The sequence below is a fragment of the Camelina sativa genome, chromosome 14 (assembly GCF_030686135.1).
Source record: "Camelina sativa cultivar CO46 ecotype springtype chromosome 14, ASM3068613v1".
Lineage (NCBI taxonomy): Eukaryota > Viridiplantae > Streptophyta > Magnoliopsida > Brassicales > Brassicaceae > Camelina > Camelina sativa.
In genome coordinates this window covers 10,715,248-10,733,235 of record NC_141893.1, presented here as the reverse complement: position 1 = coordinate 10,733,235, position 17,988 = coordinate 10,715,248, and the positions used below count along the sequence as shown (strand labels likewise).

Sequence of the window (17,988 nt, the reverse complement as noted above, 5' to 3'; positions counted from 1 at the left end):
TATTTAAAACATTTAATTTCGTTATTAGTATCAGTCAAAAATCAGCAAAGATATTGCTTAGATGTGTCAAATTGTGATTGTCCTAGTCTATGTGGGTGGGATTCGCCACCTCATTTTTGAAAAATGGTAGGTAAGTCATGTAGTCAGTGTTTATGATCCATTTTTTCAAAATAGTTGCTATTTGTAATGAACAAAAAAAATACTCATGAAAAAAATGTCCCTAGCTATTATTTCTCATATTTATTACTATTATTCAAAATTTATAGGAATTATTATTTATTTATATAGTATGCTTAAAAATATGAAATTTCGTATTTTTTTCAAGGATAGTTACCACTTGATCTTTGATCATGAGATTTTGTCGTGACTGATGAATGTGCTTCCAAAGAAACAGACTACTTATTTGGACTCAAAGTTAAGTTACTTTGATTCTTTCATTGGTTAATTAACCAAACAAAGAACTTAAAACAATTCATGGAAAGCGTGTACCTGTGTACTTGTACCCCTTTTAAGCCACTTAAAACACAACGACACACTAATGAAAGACCTCCAAAAATCTACAGATCTTATACTAGTAGTTCAGACAGTTTAAAAGTGAAATGTATGCTGACCAAACCTCAACAGAAGTTGGACTTTAATTGTTACCTTTTGGTATTTTTCAAACTTTTCAATGTAGAAAATCCTAATTTACATTTGCACGAAAAACAATACTGTATGTTACCCACCAAAAGCCCAAATAATAAATTATAGGCCCAAAGACGCCACATAACTCGTAACCGCCTCAGCCTTGCTTAATCTCTTTTCTTGTCGAAGAAGAAGAAGAAGAAGAAGATCACAAAGTTCATCATAACAGAGTCCGAGGATGAAGCTACGGTTGAGACTTCACGAGACGAGAGAAACCCTAAAACTTGAATTGGCCGATACAGGAACTCTCCACGATCTCCGACGACGTATCAATCCCACGGCGCCTTCCTCCGTTCATCTTTCGCTTAATCGTAAAGACGAGCTCCTCGCGTCTTCGCCGGAGGATACGCTCCGATCTCTTGGCGTAACATCCGGTGACCTTATCTACTACTCTCTCGATCAATCTGCTTTTGTCACATCGGATCAGGTTGGGGAGTCGTCGAATTTGGAATTGGGATCGAAGAGTAATCCGGTGGCGGCTGTTCAAGATTCAATGGGTATTGGATTCGCAGAGGTTGTTAATGTTGTCCCTGATCAAGCCAAATTGAATCCGAATTCCACCGTAGAAGATCCAGCAGAAGGATCCAAGACGGGTATGGAGGGTCCAGAGCCGATGGATGTGGAGGAGCTTGATGACATGGAGCTCGCTGCCGCTGAAAGCAAAAGGTTAAGTGAACCATTCTTCTTGAGAAATATATTGCTTGAGAAATCTGGTGATACCAGTGAATTGACGACTTTGGCTTCATCGGTTCATGCGGTTATGTTAGAATCTGGATTCGTGCTGTTCGATTCAGGGTCTGATAAGTTTAGCTTTTCAGAGAAGTTACTTACGGTGTCCCTAAAGTATACTCTGCCTGAGCTGATTAAGTCTAAGGATACCAATACAATCGAGTCTGTGACTGTGAAGTTTCAGAACTTAGGCCATTGGGTTGTAGTTTACGGAACTGTAGGTGGGTCTAGTAGTGGGGGAGTTCACGTGAATCTTGATAAGCGTAGGTTTGTGCCCATTATTGATATGGTTATGGATACTTTGAAGTCTGACAAAGAAGGCTCTTCGACGATCTACCGTCAAGTGTTCATGTTCTGGAGAATGGTAAAAGATAGTCTTGTTATGCCGTTGTTGATTGGTCTTTGCGATAAAGCTGGCCTGGAACCTCCACCATGCTTGATGCGCTTGCCAACAGAGCTAAAGCTGAAGATACTAGAGTTGCTTCCCGGCGTGAGTGTTGCGAAGATGGGTTGCCTTTGTACCGAGATGCGGTATTTGGCTTCAGACAATGACTTGTGGAAACAGAAGTGCTTGGAAGAAGCTAAAAATGTTGTTGGGACAGGAGAGGGTGATTTGGTTAATTGGAAGGCAAGATTTGCTGATTTTTGGAGGCATAACCAGCTTGCTGCTGCCTGGAGGCATAAACAGTTTCCAAGAAGGGATGTTTCCACGGGAAGAAGCGCTATGCGATTCCCTCGGATCATTGGAGACCCTTCCACATGGTTTAATGGGGATCGCTTGTATGGATCCATTGGTATTCACCCGGGACTACCAGCACGTGGGTTTGGCGGACGAACATGGGGTCAGCGGTTTACTCCCGGATGCAACTTTGGGGGACTCAACTAGCTAACAAACATCCCGGGTGAGAAAAATGGAACTGGTGAGTCTGTTGAAGGTATGAGAAAGTAGGTGTATTGTATATGGCTTTTCCTATATCAGCAAATAAATGGGGAGGAAACTAGTATGTACTGTTGATCCTTATAAAGTTTCTTTGGTTTTCAATCTTCTTTTTCCATGTTTATGCTTCGGTTGCTCTTTTATGAGTTCTTTTTTTTTATTTATTTATTCTGTAAACCACCAGATTTATAAGTATAATAGAATAGCTTCTTATATTTTGCTATTATTTCTCTGAGATTTCATATTTGCAAGCCGATTATGATGTGCATATGGGACATGTTTACAAAACTGTATGATTTAACCGTTCATTTGATAAACAATCTTGTTTATACGGTATCACAACGATTGCTTCACACCTTCAACGCAATACGTTATTTTTAACTATTAGAATAAAATTTAAAAGAACTATAAACAGTTGTAGCAAAACAGATATTCATATGTCTGTTACAACTTACCACACACCATCATCTTGAAAGATGAATATTTCCACAAGTAAAACTGGAGAAGAAAGGACCTCATAAAGATGATGGTTCAGTAAATAAGCTTTGGTTTTTCCCCATATTCCATCTACATCACATCTCTTGAACTTCATCTGAGATATTTTCGTATTAATAACATTTTGATAAACTCCTGAATACTGGAATGTGTTTCAGTAAAAAAGTCAGTCTTACACTTACAAAGAAACATGTTCACCGTAACTAGTATATGATAGGACAACCCCAATGGGGGTTATATTTTTGGGGCTCTTATAATTTTGAATTAATATATGATGTACTTTTAGTTGAATAAGAACTTAAGGAAGCATAATTAAAAAATTTCCCTCCGATGGTGGATTCTAATTTTGAGTCTCTTAATTTGAAATTTTTTTTTTGAAATTAAAAAAATTAAAGTAGAATATGAAATTATTGCATATTAAGATATATATGTTTATAAAATTATTGCATTTCATAAAATTTTAAACTTTGAAACATTAAAGCCTAATAAAATAGAAGTACAATTCATGAAAAGGGAAAATGTTTAATTGTATCCTCCAAATTTCAATAACAAAAGAAACAAAGGACCAACACTAGCCAATATTAAATAAAACAACTGATATGCTGAAAGATGTATAGATGTGAGGTAACCTGAAAGTTGAACTCAGAAATCAAACGCACTCCCACAATGATTTTTCTTTCTCTTCGAACCTTCCACACAGTAATCCTAGTTCCTCGTGACCTGCATCAAAGAGAGAGAGAGAGATGTTTTTTCACTTATTTAGAAAGAACAAAAAAAAACGGTTAAGAGGAAGAATACTACTACCTGAAGATGTAGCCGAGATAAGACCAAAAGGATCCATCAATCAATAAGAAGAGTGTACCTTTGGGAAGACATGGTCTAAGACCTTCAAGGGAAACCAGCATAACCACGAACACGGATGTCTGCCTGTGGATATGCAATCAAAACACACATAAAGGTACCAATTTTATGAAGATAATGAATTCACATAGAATAATAGTTTGACATCATAAAATAAGGCTAAGTCCGACATACCAATAGCAATGTGGTGACACTACGAGAACAGGAAATAACCAGCATCATTATCAATTCCACTTCGTCTCAGGTCCCTACAACAATAAAATTCCCAATTAATTCAATTTATACAATGACTTGTGGAAACAGAAGTGCTTGGAAGAAGCTAAGATTGTTGTTGGGACAGGAGAGGGTGATTTGGTTAACTGGAAGGCAAGATATGCTGGTTTTATGAGGCATAACCGGCTTGCTGCTGCTTGGAGGCATAAACAGTTTCCACTAGAACCCATACAAACTCTTATGTCAGAGAGATAAGAAAAGTTACGGACCGAAGCCATTTTATCATAAAATGGCTTCTTATATTTTGCTATTATCTCTGACATTTCATATTTGCAAGCCGATTGTGATGTGCATATGGACATGTTTACATCACATCTCTTTTATTTCATTTGAGATATTTTCGTATTAATAACATTCTGATAAACTCCTGAATACTGGAAATGCGTTTCAGTAAAAAAGTCAAGTCAGTCTTACACTTACAGACAAAGAATCATGTTATGTTCACCGAAACTAGTATGTTTATGATTGGACTGATTCTGGCCGAACCAACTTGAGACAGATCCTGGTTTCTTCGGTTTAAGATTATGGTATAGCTTATAGATATGAGAATGAGAATGATGGTATAAAATAAAAGTATCCACCAAATAATCCCATATACAGTAGTTTGATTTGTCATTGTTAGGCCTAAACTATCGCCACCCACAAATAAGTAAGTAAGCGCATTTTTCTCTATATATATAACAGAAACATTTTGTAGTTTTAATATGTCATCAACGAAGAAGATCATAACAGAGTCCGAGAATGAAGCTACGGTTAAAACAACACAAGACGAGAGAAACCCTAAACCTTGAACTGGCCGATACAGCAACTCTCAACGATCTCCGGCGACGTATCAATCCCACGGCGCCTTTTTCCGTTCATCTGTCGCTTAACCGCAAAGAAGAGCTCCTCGCGCCTTCGCCGGAGGATACGCTCCGATCTCTTGGCGTAACGTCCGGTGACCGTATCTACTACACTATCGATCAGTCTGCTTTTGTTGCAACGCTTCATGTTGGGGAGTCTTCAAATTGGAATTTGGGAGATGACAAGACCCAAGATCAAGTGAAAGGTCCAGATCCGATGGATGTTGAAATGGCTCCGGCTCCTGTAAGCAAAAGGTTAAGTACTGTACCATCCTTTTTAAGAAAGACACTGCTTGAGAAATCTGGTAATGACAGTCAACTGACGATCTTGGTTTTGTCAGTTCATGCTGTTATGTTAGAATCTGGATTCTTGCTGTTAGATCATGACTCTGATGATAAGTTTAGCGTTTCAAAGAAGTTACTCTCTCTATCTTTTAGGTATTCTCTACCTGAGCTTATTAGCCGTAAGGATAACAATTCACTCGAGTCTGTTACTTTGCAGTTTAACAACATAGGCCCTAAGGTTGTAGTTTATGGAAACTATAAGTGGGTCTCGTGAGCATAAGCGCATGACTTATCTTGATAAGCGTTGCTTTGTGCGCATGACTTATGTTGATAAGTGTAGGTTTGTGCACGTTATCAATTTGGTTTTGGATACTTTGAAGTTTGAGAAAGAAAGCTCTTCCATCGACTACCGTGACGTGTTTTTGTTCTGGAGAATGGTAAAAGATGATCTTGTTATACCGTTGTTGACTGATCTTTGTTATAAGGTTGGCTTGGAACCTCCACCATGTTTGATGCACTTACCAACAAAGCTAAAGCGGAAGATACTAGAGTTGCTTCCTGGTGTGAGTATTGGGAAGATGGCTTGTGTTTCTACAGAGATGCGGTATCTGGCATCAGAAGATGATTTGTGGAAACAGAAATGCTTGGAAGAAAGAAGCTAAGGATTTTTTTTGGGCATTAACAGATGAGGTTGGTTGGAAGTGTAGATTTGCTGATTTTTGGGGGCGACGGAAACTACTCATTCTCCTAGTAAGAGGAAGAATTCCCCAAAAAAGAAGCAACCCTCGAAGAGAAAACCCTTTCAACCGTAGAGACCCTTTCGACCGTAGAGATCCTTTTGACCCTAGAGGCCCTAGATACCCTTTCAACCCTTTCGGTATTCACCTGGGAAGGAGACCTGGCGCATGAGCATATGGGGACACAGCTTTACTCCCGGGTGCAATCTTGAAATATATGCGACTAGCAAGCATGCGGAGTGATCAGATGGAACCGGTGAAGGTAGGAGGAGTCGGTTGTCTTTCACTTGGATACTAATATTTTTGAGTTTTAAATATTTCTTTGCTTTTGGATATTTATGCTATATATTTGCAATGGTACTTATGCTATATTTGGTTGGTTTTGTTATGAGCTTAAAGTTTTTGACCATACGATAACATCATGTATGGCAGCTTATATTTTGCTGTTGCTCTTAGATTCCATATTTGCAAACCTGATTAGTGAAATTATGTTGCATATATGGGAGATGTTTACGAAATTTTAGTACATATCGCTATCGGCTGGTTAAGTTAATCCTTGTTGCTATGATAAATGCTATTCAATCTGTCAGAAATTGAAGTAGTGATTTTTTAATGAGATTGAGACGATTTGTTTTTCACTCTAAAATGTTCACCAGTTAAACCAGTGAAAAATACATTTTATCAGTTACTGCGACGAGCATTGAGCATTCATATTAGTTTTTTTACCCATCATCGTAAAAATGCAGTCACATCTATTACTAAAAAAAGTAACAAATACAAAAATGATGTAAATGACAAGAAGTCAAATTAGGAGAGGAGGACCTTGCTAGTCACTAAGCTACATGTCCTTTATAGGCCTACATAACTTGTTGTTTGTCCCCAAAAACAATCTCACGAATAAGTGATGGTTGAGTCAATCTTCATTAAATTAAGGTTTGGTCTTCCCCATATTCCCTTACATAACTTCTCCTTTACTTCATTGAGATATTATCGTATCAATAACATTTACCTGAATGTTGGAATTGTGTTTCAGTAAAGGTCAGTCTTACACTTCCAGACAAAGAAACATCAAACCAGTTCAGCGTAACTAGGATGATATGATCGGTTGGACCGGACTGATTCTCGTAGAAGCGATATGAAATGTATACTGATTTCTTAGGGTTAAGATGTGGCGTCGCTTAGATATGCGGTTTACAGACTAATACGTGTTTGTGAGGAACTAAATATCAGATGCTTGCTGAACCAAGCAATGATATCATGAAAGATAGAATGACATGTGAATGTCGTCAACTCATTAATCATTCCAACAAATTCCAAATGCATAACAAAATATGTTTGGATGTTTTACATTCATAAAGTTTCAATAAGAGAGTTGCATTGTCCCTTTTAAACAACCCCCACCTCGTGACTCCACCCTTTTATCGTTATTGTGTTGTTTTTAGTTCTCTCTGCTTGTATTCGATTTTTTATATAATTGTTAATTATTAAATTCTAAATTTGGGTGGTCCTCTTTCTAACCAATCATCTAGATTTAGAACTTATTAATATTACAAATGTAATCATTTGTTATTAGTATATGATTTTGCTTTTTTTTTTTTTTAAGTTATCCACACGAATTAATTATTACCTAACTTAAAACGCCCATAAAGTTAAACTGCTTAGGTAAAAATTCATTTATTTTTTAAAGATACATCCCACTACAAATTTTGTTTTTTTTTAAAATTTCCACAACATATTTATTTAACAGTCGGAGGAACATAACGAGTTTGTATCGTTACAGAAATATAAAGATACAAAAAATTAACATTTCATTATTCATTTAGCTACGACATGGTAATTAATCGGCGATGGCCCAATTCATATCATTCTCAAAGATCCAATGGCAGACCTCGATCTGACCCGGCCTGGATCCAAGCGACACGAAAGCTCCATGGCTCGCACCCCAAGCTGAAGTGTCCATGTGACATATACCAATACCATGGTTGATCTTGGCTTTACTCTTAGGGTCTAAAAGATCCGCTTCGTAGACCCGAACTTTAGGCACAGAGTGACAGTAGTAGAGTAAGTAAGGATACAAACTCTGATGACATGACACTGACTTTGTCACATTTCCACCGTTGATTCCTTTGACATTCCCAATCATAACTTTCTGTTTTGATCCAGCTACACTCTCTGTCGTTCGGACTACCACACTTCGACCTAGAACCGATGTCGCGAAATCAATTATATCTTCCGCTGATCCGACACATCGCTTCGTCTCTCCGACCGTAGGCAATCTCTCGCATTCCGTTACCGCATCAGTAATGATCCCTTCCATCGTCGAGTTATCCCTAGCGTGGAAAACACGCTTTATTTCTGCGATTTTCGATGTCGAAAACGGTAGTTTCGAGACAATGCTACGGGGCAGAAATGACCTTTTCGGCATTTTATCCTTGATGTCAGGCATCCAAATCAATGTACCTTCTTTAAGCATCGATTCTCTAAAGAACTTGCCAGGCTCAACCCACTTATTCACGGTTTTACCATCGCGGAGTTTACTCTGGTTGTATCTCGCGAATCCGACTCCGGTTTTGGCGTAATCCTTGAACGTTGAGTTCTTTGTATACGTCTTGAAGTCAATCTTGTTTCCCTCAGCTCCTTTACCATAACCGGTGAACGATTCCGAACCGGGATTAAAAGACTTACCGTAGTTCACAAAATTAACCTTCTGAGAGTTAGAGTTCTTGGCATACGACGAGAACGTATCGTCCCCTACGTTTGCCTTATCTCTATAATTCAAGAATGTGTCAACCGCAGCGTTCCCTGAGGCACCGTAGCTTTTAAAGTTATTCCGAGGAACATTGCCGTCGCCGCCGTAGCCTTTAAAAGTGTCATTGGCTGCGTTAGCGTTTTCGCCGTAGTTGGAGAAGTCAGATCCGATTACATTGGAGGAGACGCCGTAGGAAGAGAACTCGTTCGGAGCTCCGTTACCGTTTTTGCCGTAACTGGTGAAAGATTGACCCGGTCCGGCGTTGCCTTTGTGAGTGTAGGTTTTGAACGTCTGAGCACGGCCGTTTCCGTCGTCGGAATACGCCGTGAAACGACTCGTTGGATTGTTGACTCCGGATTGATAGGTTTTAAACTCGTCGGAGCCGCCGGTGGCTGATGTCCCGTAGGAGTTGAAGTTTTCATCTACGACGTTGCTGTTATCGGCGTAGCCTGTGAACGAATCGTCGTGACCGGCGGCGTCGCGGCTGTATCGCCGGAAAGAGTCGGTTACTACGTTGCCGTTTTGTGAATATTTCTGGAACGAGTCTGCGCCGCCGGGGCGTGTCGTGCCGTAGTTGGTGAAGTTTCGTTGGTCGTAAACAGAGAACTTAACGTCGTTGCTGTGTTTGTCGAGGGTCGGACCCAAATCGGGGAAACAAAAGAGATTAGCGGCGGAGCAGAAGTCAGGGAGGCGATCGGGAAGTGAATTTTGGGAGGCGAGTTTGGCGAAAGTGGCGGAGGCTACGGCGGTTAGTGGTGAAGCTTTGGAGAGGAGAAAGGCTGAGCCTGGTGATTTGTTTTGGATCTGTTTGTTCCAGTAACGTACTAGAGAGGCTTTTGGCGTGAACGGATTCGTCTCCGGCGAAAAACCGCCGTTACTTAACTGTTCTCCTCCGGCCATAACTACCTGCATTGTGGAAGTTACCAAGATTGTTCAAATGATCAAAAAATTGAATTAAACGGAAACAAATCCAATAAAAGCTTGAACCGAATCATCAGTTTTAGAGAAATCGGACAATTTGTGTTTGACTTACATGGAAGAAGAGACACGAGAAGAAGGGTAGGAGAAAAACAAATTGTTTGAGCATTTTTTGTTTTGAGAGGGCAGAGGAGACATTCGATTGGGGCAGAGTAAATGTTGGTGGGTTGTCGATGCAATTGTGTGTGTCAGTGTGTGTATATATATAAACTTCAACTTCGAACCAATGTTTAATGTGGATAATTAAGGCATGGTTTAGAAGAAAAATATTGACTTACAACTTTTTGTTTCAGATTTGTCAACAACATTTATCCTACCGATGGTGATTGGTGACAAACAATAACACATCCTGCCATAGACAATATTAAACTAACCATTCTTACACGGGTGTAACTTGTAACCATTTTTTTTTTTTTTTTCACTCTTGTTTTTAACAAAATCTTGTGATATATTTACTGAAATGTTTCGAAAAACAACACACCACTTCTTCGAGGTTACACTATCTCTTTTTACTATTCTAGGATTTTACTCTCCAATGGACTCAACTCGAAAATATTTTCACCGCAACACAATTCATATAATAATTCACACGTTAAGGTGAGCCTTCAATGTCCAATTTTCTAAAAAGAAAAAAAATGAAATATATGAGTGAACCTTTGTATTCACTCCCTTCTCTCTCAACCAATCAGAATGTTATATCTAATATTTTATTTAAAAAATAAATCAAAATTAAATTAAAAAGCAAAACTAATTAAGTAAACAAATTCTGTATACTTTTATTTAAAGAAAGTCAAATATTGTCTTGGTTTAGATTTTACAATTAAACGAGTTTATATATCGGTTTGGGTTTATAAATGAGAATTAGGGTTTAGATTTTATAATTAAAACGAAATTATATGTTGGTTTGGGTTTACAAATGAGATGATTAGGATTTAAATTTAACAATTAAAACGAAAGTATATATCGGTTTGTGTTTACAAATGAGATGGTTTGGATATACAAATGAGATGGTTACGATTTAGATTTTACAATTACAACGAAAATATATGTCAATTTAGGTTTATAAAAAAGCGGTTTAAGTTTTTAATTTTATAATAAATGTGTACAGATTTTATTTTCTTATCTTATAAAGGATTTTATTTTCTTATCTTATCACCCTATGGATTGAACCTAAATATTACTCTAAAAATAATTATAGTGTTCGATGCACCGTAAGGGCCCACGCATTACTCATCGATATAGTCTAACACTTGGAAAGAAAACAATGTGTTATCGATATTCACCAACTTTATTTCAATATGTCATACGTTATGTGGATTTAAATTTGGATAGTAAAGAAAAAGTTTATGCCAGCAAAAAGTAATGTATTAAAATCACAATTACAATCCCCCCTATACCAGTTCTATATTTCAAAAATCAAAATGCATGTCACGATTTCTCCATTAATATCTCTGAATAACGTAAGTATTAATCCAAATTTTCTGGTATCATATTTTTTGATTAGGAAGAGGATAAGGAAACAAATTTTCTGTTTTCTTCAATAGGAATATGCATACGAGGCAAAAGGTCAAAGAAAGTAACAATGTTAGCCCAAAAGCCTTAACAGTTATGGTGGCATTACAAAACAAAAGGTGTCACAAAAGTCGTAACCTAAAGCCAAAGCTCTGCATTCACTTTTAGAACAATCACTCTTACATATCCTTAGTGCAGGAATATCATGTTTCACTCTCTCTTGATGCCAATATTAACGGTTACGATTGACTGGTTTATTATTGAGGCTTTTCTATAGGTGTGTTTCGAAGGATTGTGTCACTCTTATTCAACGACGTTGACGAGCTCATACTCGATAAGAGACATGTTGGTGTCTTCTTTCACTTTGAAGCTCGCAGGCTCTGTAACTTCAACACGACCCCACTTGTCTACAGCTAGCCTCATTGATCCTTTATACATGTCGATTTTGGCATTGCGTAGAGTTACAGTGGATCCCTCTTTCATTAGGTCCACTACACACATAACCAAATCAAAGATAACATGTCAAAATTATATTCTAACAAAGTTTTGAAGGTCTCTATATACTTTTTCATTGACTGATTGATTGAAAGAAGTAAGTAAGTACCTTGGTCATTTCTTGCTGTAAAGACGACAACTCCAGTCTCGTCTCCAAGAATGCATTCAGAAATACGCAACTGGCGAGCCTGAGGACCATCAGCACGACCTTTCTGTAACACCATCTTGGTGCTAACGATCTTCACGGTGACATTGTGTCCGCTAGTCCCAGGACGCAGCTGATCAACCTTTGTGAAAACTGGCTTTTTCAACCCGGCTTTGGTGGTGGTATCTGCCATTTTTCCAATAACAACAAGAGAGCCTGCAAAATCACAATACCATGACTTTTTAACCAAAATCCAAATGATCAAGTTACAAGATTTAGATCATAAATTAAGCAAACAGGGCACAAAAGTTAGAAAACAGATCAATGAAGGCACATTCTCATATATACCAAAAGTTTCTAATTACAATTAGCTTTTGATCATCATCATCATACCATAACAAACAACAACACAAATTTCACAATTTACTGGTAAAAGGAGATCACTTCCGCCAGATTGAAACATTGAAAAGCACATAAGAGCAGTGAGAGATACCAAACGTTTCTGACACCCAATTAGCCTTTATTTCATTACATATATACCATATAATCTTAGCAAGGACAAAAAGTTACAAAATTTTGGTTATTCATACGCTTCAAAAAACTAGGAACAGAGACAAAATCGAATTCAGACAGTACATGCAATAATTTTACAACTAAACAGTGAATCAAAGCTAACAGTTTTGAAAATCCAGACATAATAACCTAGGAACCTCAATGTACTATGAGAGAATTAGGGTTTTTTTCAATAAAAATATTCGGAGCTTACCTTTTTGGATAATCGAAGGCGGAGACGATCGAAAGATCTGATTTTGACGTTTTCTCAAAAAAAAACAGTCGAGCTCGGAGAGAAAGCTTTCTGGGGGAAATGAACGGTGGATCTATAAGCTCGACCAATGACCCAATCAGAATTCGGCACGTGTACAGATCGTGCTTCGTTGTGCGCGGTTTCTATGGTGGTTCTATCTCATCGTGCCTAGATGAATGATATTGTCTCTACTGTTGGGCCTGTTCATAAACACTTATAAAAATTTTATTAGGCCCATTAGTGTAGACTGTTCCAGAAAATATGAAATATTCATAATCACACAAATCAGCTCCAACGTGAAAAGTTTACTCTTTGTGACAACCACAAAAAACATAGCGACCAATCAAAGAAAGACACGAAACAGAGTGTTTTAAAAAACAGAGGAAAGCGAAAGAGATAAGCCGTTTTAGACAAAAAAAAAAAAAAAAAAACTAGTGGCACACTGAAGAAAAAAAATGAACACTGCGCTTGCTACAACCACCGCCACAACAACTCCCGTACTCCGCCGTGCGACGCCTCTTCTTCATCATTGTTCTCTCACAACGAAATCTCCGGTTATCCGATTAAACGGAGTTAGATTCGGATCTTCCGTGCAAACAGTCGGCAAGAAGTTCTTGAAAATCTCGGCGGCGAGCTCTCAGAGCACTTCAGCAGCGGAGGTCAATGTCGCGGCGGATGCGTCGATTCCGAAAGAGATGAAGGCGTGGGTGTACAGTGAGTACGGCGGAGTTGATGTTCTGAAGCTTGAGAGTAACATTGCTGTGCCGGAGATTAACGAAGATCAGGTTCTGATTAAGGTTGTTGCCGCGGCTCTTAATCCCGTTGACGCTAAGAGACGACAAGGGAAATTTAAAGCCACTGATTCGCCTCTCCCGGTAAGTTCAAATTCTCTCTCTCTCTCTCTCTCTCTCTCTCTCTCTTTGAAGGGTTTTGGGAATCTTTAACATATGAATCTTTCGTTCGGAGCAGACTGTTCCGGGATACGACGTTGCCGGAGTAGTGGTGAAGGTTGGGAGTGCGGTGAAAGATTTCAAAGAAGGAGACGAAGTTTACGGAGACGTGAGCGAGAAAGCATTAGAAGGTCCTAAGCAATTCGGTTCTTTAGCAGAGTACACGGCCGTGGAAGAGAAGTTATTGGGGCTTAAACCTAAAAACATCGATTTCGCGCAAGCCGCGGGGCTTCCGTTGGCGATAGAAACTGCTGATGAAGGTCTTGTTAGGACTGAGTTCTCCTCTGGGAAGTCGATTCTTGTTCTTAACGGTGCAGGAGGAGTAGGGAGCCTTGTGATTCAGGTTAGCATTATTGGTTTACTTGTGATCTAAGAATCAGAGATTTGATGGTTTAGGGTTGATTTCTCATATTCTTATTCGATACAGTTGGCGAAGCATGTGTATGGAGCTTCGAAAGTGGCTGCAACAGCGAGTACAGGGAAGCTGGAGCTAGTGAAAAGCTTAGGTGCTGATTTAGCTATTGATTACACAAAGGAGAACATAGAAGACTTGCCTGACAAGTACGATATTGTCTTTGACGCCATTGGTAAACAAACAAAACAAAACACCATTAATTAACACATATATAATTTCTTGGAACAAAACTTTTTTGATTAAAAATCATCTTTTGTGTTTGTCTAAAGGGATGTGTGATAAGGCAGTGAAGGTGATTAAGGAAGGAGGGAAAGTTGTGGCCTTGACCGGAGCTGTTACGCCGCCTGGTTTTAGATTTGTTGTGACATCTAACGGTGAAGTTTTGAAGAAACTAAACCCATACATTGAGAGTGGGAAGGTGAAACCTGTGGTTGATCCCAAAGGACCGTTCCCATTCTCACGTGTCGCTGATGCCTTTTCATACTTAGAAACGAACCATGCCACAGGGAAGGTCGTTGTTTATCCCATCTCTTGAGGGGTCAGATTAAGTGTAGCCTTATCTATGTGTATAAGCTAAGAAAGTGTCAAAAGTGTTATATTCTCTATGTATCAATGAGGATGGAAATAAAAGAGTGCTCTTTAGAAGCCTTATTTTATTTATTTTGAAACAGAAGTAGCAAAGTTGAAGTTACAAGAAGATTACGAGAACACACTTGGAAGAAACATAGAGAAAAGATTGAGGAGGAATCTTTTAAGACAAGGCAAAGACAGGGGTGATCTTGAAGTCGAGTTCCCAGAGATCAAATGTTCCTTTCACGAAATCGTAGTGAGCTCCTCTTATGGCAAGTTTGTTCTTCACCACTCTTTCTCTCACGAATGGGTAAGACAAGAGATTTCCCAAGGACACGTTCACGGCTTCCTGCTCACACAGAAGAGACAATCTCAATTTAATTACTTCAAAAGTTGAAAAACAGAGCCAAGTTTGTATCTTGTCTTCGACTCTTAGTTAAGTACCTTCTCACAGTTGGTGCACTGATCTTCAAAGCTTAGTTCTTTACATTCCTGCTTGATCCTGTTCTTGGCCGGTGCACAAATCTGGATCCAGTTTTCGATGAAGTCGCTGCCATTTCAAGAATTTCAATCAAAGTTAGTGAACTCGTCGCTAAGAAACTCATGGTTTTCTTAAATAAGCATTAGAGATAAATACGTCTTAGTGGGAGCTGTATCATCTTCAATGGCCATGAGTCCCTTTATTCCACCACAGCAGCTGTGACCAATCACCAGAATGTTCTCCACCTGATTATGACAACATTATCCTCTTACGGTTTGATAAATAAAAGAGTAGCCGAAGACTTGGAAGCAACTAGGTCACATCAGCTTTTTACTAAGCAATAAGCATCTTTTACCGACCATGTACAATAAAAAGGAGCAAAGGCCAAATAAATCATGATTAATTAATTGTTACGTACGTTGAGAACTGTAATTGGATATTCAAGGGCGGCACCAACATTAGAGTATTTTGTCTGCACGTTTCCAAAGACAAAAGCTTATATAAACAACTTGGGAAGTTTATGTAAGGTTTAAAAGAGTGACTTGATGAAATTCATTTCTGTTGGACGAACCTTGCAATAAGGTGGCACCATGTTAGCAATGTTTCTAACGATAAAGGCTTCCCCAGGTTGGAAATTCAAGATGTGAGAAGGGCAAACTCTTGAATCCGCACAAGCAAACACCAAAAACTGTAAAGAAAAAAATAAAATCACATTGAAAAAAAGTTACTAATATTCCTCGTTTCTAATTTTAGGGTTTTTCTTGCTTGTCTATAAAGTTACCATATTCAAGGCTAAATCAAAAGCATTTTCTACCGTCTTACACCCTTTTTTTCTGTGACGACTAGAGAAAAGTAAATCTAGAAAGTAAAAGCTCAAAGATGAGATGAAGTGATTTGTAAAACCAAAACCTTGGGGCTCTGGCTCTTGGCAAGTACATTGTACAAAGTAGGATTTTTCCTGGAAATTGATGGAAACCGAATAACAATAATGAGCAAACATCAAATTCAAAAAACTCAATTCTTTTATCTAACCAAGACACATATACCAATCCATAATTCATTAAAAAAAGACCATTTTCTGTCTTATGCTAATTTTGTTCACTAACTAAATTACATAATAAGTTCATTTAACTTGATAAGCACAATCGTTTATATAAGTACTGACACAGGTGGATACATACATATATATATGAATATAAAATTTTACGCACTCAAAATGATTTGTCTTGAAATGAATAAACCCGGATTTGATTCTCTCTACGGCATCTAGCTTGTTGGAATCAAGTTCCTCTAACTCGTCTGTTAACTTCTTGATTTTTGCAGCCGCAACGTTCCCGAGATCCGCGTTTTTACTTCAGAATTGACCATTTCATGTTAAAAACAAAAACATATTATCTTTATAAAAAAACCAAATTCATAGGGTACGAGGGTAATCTACGGCTGTGATCATCTCACAACCTGCAAAATCTAATATGTGGGAGTGGGAGTCGGAATATCGTCTGAAAGGGAGAGAGTGTTTGTTTGTGTGTACCTCAGACTCAGAAGCTCCTCGAGTCTTTTAATGGCATCTTCGTACGATTCTGTTGACATTTCTTTTTAGTTCCAACTACACTAGAAAACAAAAAAAAAAACTTACATAAGACTGTCAAATTCTTAGAAGACTCGTTACCAATGATACGAGAAACTGGTCGAGATATTCATCCGGTTTAACAAAAAAAAAAGGAAACATGCGATGAGATATAGGAAACTATAAATAACCGTTTCATGTAGACGAGTGAAAAGAAAAAGAGATCAAGAACACATGATCATCCGAAACTATACAACAAAAACGAACCTTGAGGGTGGTGTATTCGAAAACTGAGAGTGGTACTTAGCTTGGAGATGAATACAACTTTAGTTGATACAAGAAGATGCTCTTTTCTTATCTGCTCTTCTATTTATAGTCGAAGAAGATCTGCGACATTTCTCCATATGTCCTGCATAGAGACAAACAATGGATTTATATATTCATCTCTCTTCCGATGCGCATGTCTCCATATGTTCTGCATCCGTCTTGATTTTAATTTCAGGTACATTTGTTTTCCGTCAATGAATACGGCTGTAGATTAAAAAAAACCCTGACGTACGTACTTTGGAATATGGATAATGGTGCCATATAAAAAAGTTTTAGATAATTATATGATGATATTATTAAATTAACAGATACGATAAAAATAATATGTATATATTATTTGAACGAGTCCATATTTCTTACGTTTACAAAACAATACTTGGGTTCAGATAATAAAAATAATAAAAGATATACATTTCAACGAACCTTTTTATTCATCTCTAATTCTTTTTGGTAAAATTTATTTATGTCTAGTGTACTGTGAAATTCTTTTAGTCACCTCTTTTTATTTTAACCCAAATTACACTATATTATATTATATTTAAACAAAAAATTGAAAATCAAACAAATTAGGAACAAAAATATTCTATTTATAGTATTATTTTTATTAAAACTTTAAAAGAAACAAATTCACAGAGTACAAGCTATATGGAAAAATGGTCAAAATCAACCTCAACTATTTGTCAAACACTTTTTTTATACCTAAACTATAACATCCTGCAAATAACAATATGAACTGTATTAAAATTCAAATTTGCTATCTAAACTATAGAAAATGTTGCCAATTCCAATCTCTATTCGAACAACGTTAAATCAGAGTTTAACGATATTAAGTTGTTTTGGTCATTTTTAGGTGCATTGTGGCAAGAAACAAAGCGTTTGACAAAAAATGGGGTATTGGAGTCCGTTTTTGGGTGTGTTGTGAGACTTCATTTTTGGTCATTTCTTGCTATAAACTACCCAAAAATGACCAAAATGACGTAGTTTTGGTAAGTCTCAGTGCTACGTTGATGTTAGAGACCGTCTAACTCAACATCATTAAACTCTGATTTAACACTGTTCGAACAGAAGTTGAAATTGACAATATTTTATATAGTTTAGGTAGCAAATTTGAATTTTAATACAATTTAGATTGTTATTAGCAGGATGTTGAA

At 37.6% G+C, this 17,988-nt stretch overlaps 5 protein-coding genes and 1 pseudogene across 6 annotated transcripts; 3 read left to right on the top strand and 3 right to left on the bottom strand.

Annotated features, from left to right (window-relative positions):
• The first annotated feature begins 778 nt into the window (after positions 1-778).
• Positions 779-2,576, top strand: LOC104741075 (F-box protein SKIP22-like). Its single transcript, XM_010461850.3, has one exon. It carries the CDS (start codon positions 863-865, stop codon positions 2,297-2,299), a length of 1,437 nt encoding a protein of 478 aa, XP_010460152.1. The 5' UTR covers positions 779-862; the 3' UTR covers positions 2,300-2,576.
• Positions 2,577-4,720: 2,144 nt separating this feature from the next.
• On the top strand, positions 4,721-6,130 carry LOC104743489 (F-box protein SKIP22 pseudogene; annotated as a pseudogene).
• A 1,359-nt stretch (positions 6,131-7,489) lies between these two features.
• On the bottom strand, positions 7,490-9,783 carry LOC104741074 (polygalacturonase 1 beta-like protein 1). The gene is made up of 2 exons (XM_010461849.3): positions 9,626-9,783; positions 7,490-9,498 (listed from the first exon to the last, which is right to left on the bottom strand). Exons 1-2 carry the CDS (start codon positions 9,677-9,679, stop codon positions 7,681-7,683), a joined length of 1,872 nt encoding a protein of 623 aa, XP_010460151.1. The 5' UTR covers positions 9,680-9,783; the 3' UTR covers positions 7,490-7,680.
• A 1,311-nt stretch (positions 9,784-11,094) lies between these two features.
• LOC104741073 (uncharacterized protein At4g28440) lies at positions 11,095-12,936 on the bottom strand. The gene is made up of 3 exons (XM_010461848.3): positions 12,489-12,936; positions 11,687-11,938; positions 11,095-11,573 (listed from the first exon to the last, which is right to left on the bottom strand). Exons 2-3 carry the CDS (start codon positions 11,913-11,915, stop codon positions 11,386-11,388), a joined length of 417 nt encoding a protein of 138 aa, XP_010460150.1. The 5' UTR covers positions 11,916-11,938; positions 12,489-12,936; the 3' UTR covers positions 11,095-11,385.
• Positions 12,931-14,560, top strand: LOC104741071 (NADPH-dependent alkenal/one oxidoreductase, chloroplastic). Its single transcript, XM_010461846.3, has 4 exons — positions 12,931-13,402; positions 13,497-13,820; positions 13,905-14,064; positions 14,162-14,560. The coding sequence occupies exons 1-4, from the start codon at positions 12,983-12,985 to the stop codon at positions 14,425-14,427; spliced, it is 1,170 nt and encodes a 389-aa protein (XP_010460148.1). The 5' UTR covers positions 12,931-12,982; the 3' UTR covers positions 14,428-14,560.
• On the bottom strand, positions 14,514-16,912 carry LOC104741072 (beta carbonic anhydrase 3). Of its 2 annotated transcripts, XM_010461847.2 has the most exons (9): positions 16,778-16,912; positions 16,475-16,554; positions 16,155-16,295; positions 15,853-15,901; positions 15,515-15,631; positions 15,362-15,415; positions 15,100-15,188; positions 14,907-15,012; positions 14,514-14,811 (listed from the first exon to the last, which is right to left on the bottom strand). In XM_010461847.2, the coding sequence occupies exons 2-9, from the start codon at positions 16,531-16,533 to the stop codon at positions 14,644-14,646; spliced, it is 783 nt and encodes a 260-aa protein (XP_010460149.1). In that variant the 5' UTR covers positions 16,534-16,554; positions 16,778-16,912; the 3' UTR covers positions 14,514-14,643. The 2 variants fall into 2 exon arrangements, with proteins under 2 accessions (XP_010460149.1, XP_087339892.1); XM_087483766.1 differs by lacking the exons at positions 15,853-15,901; positions 16,475-16,554; positions 16,778-16,912 and having other exon boundaries at positions 16,155-16,289.
• Positions 16,913-17,988: the final 1,076 nt, after the last annotated feature.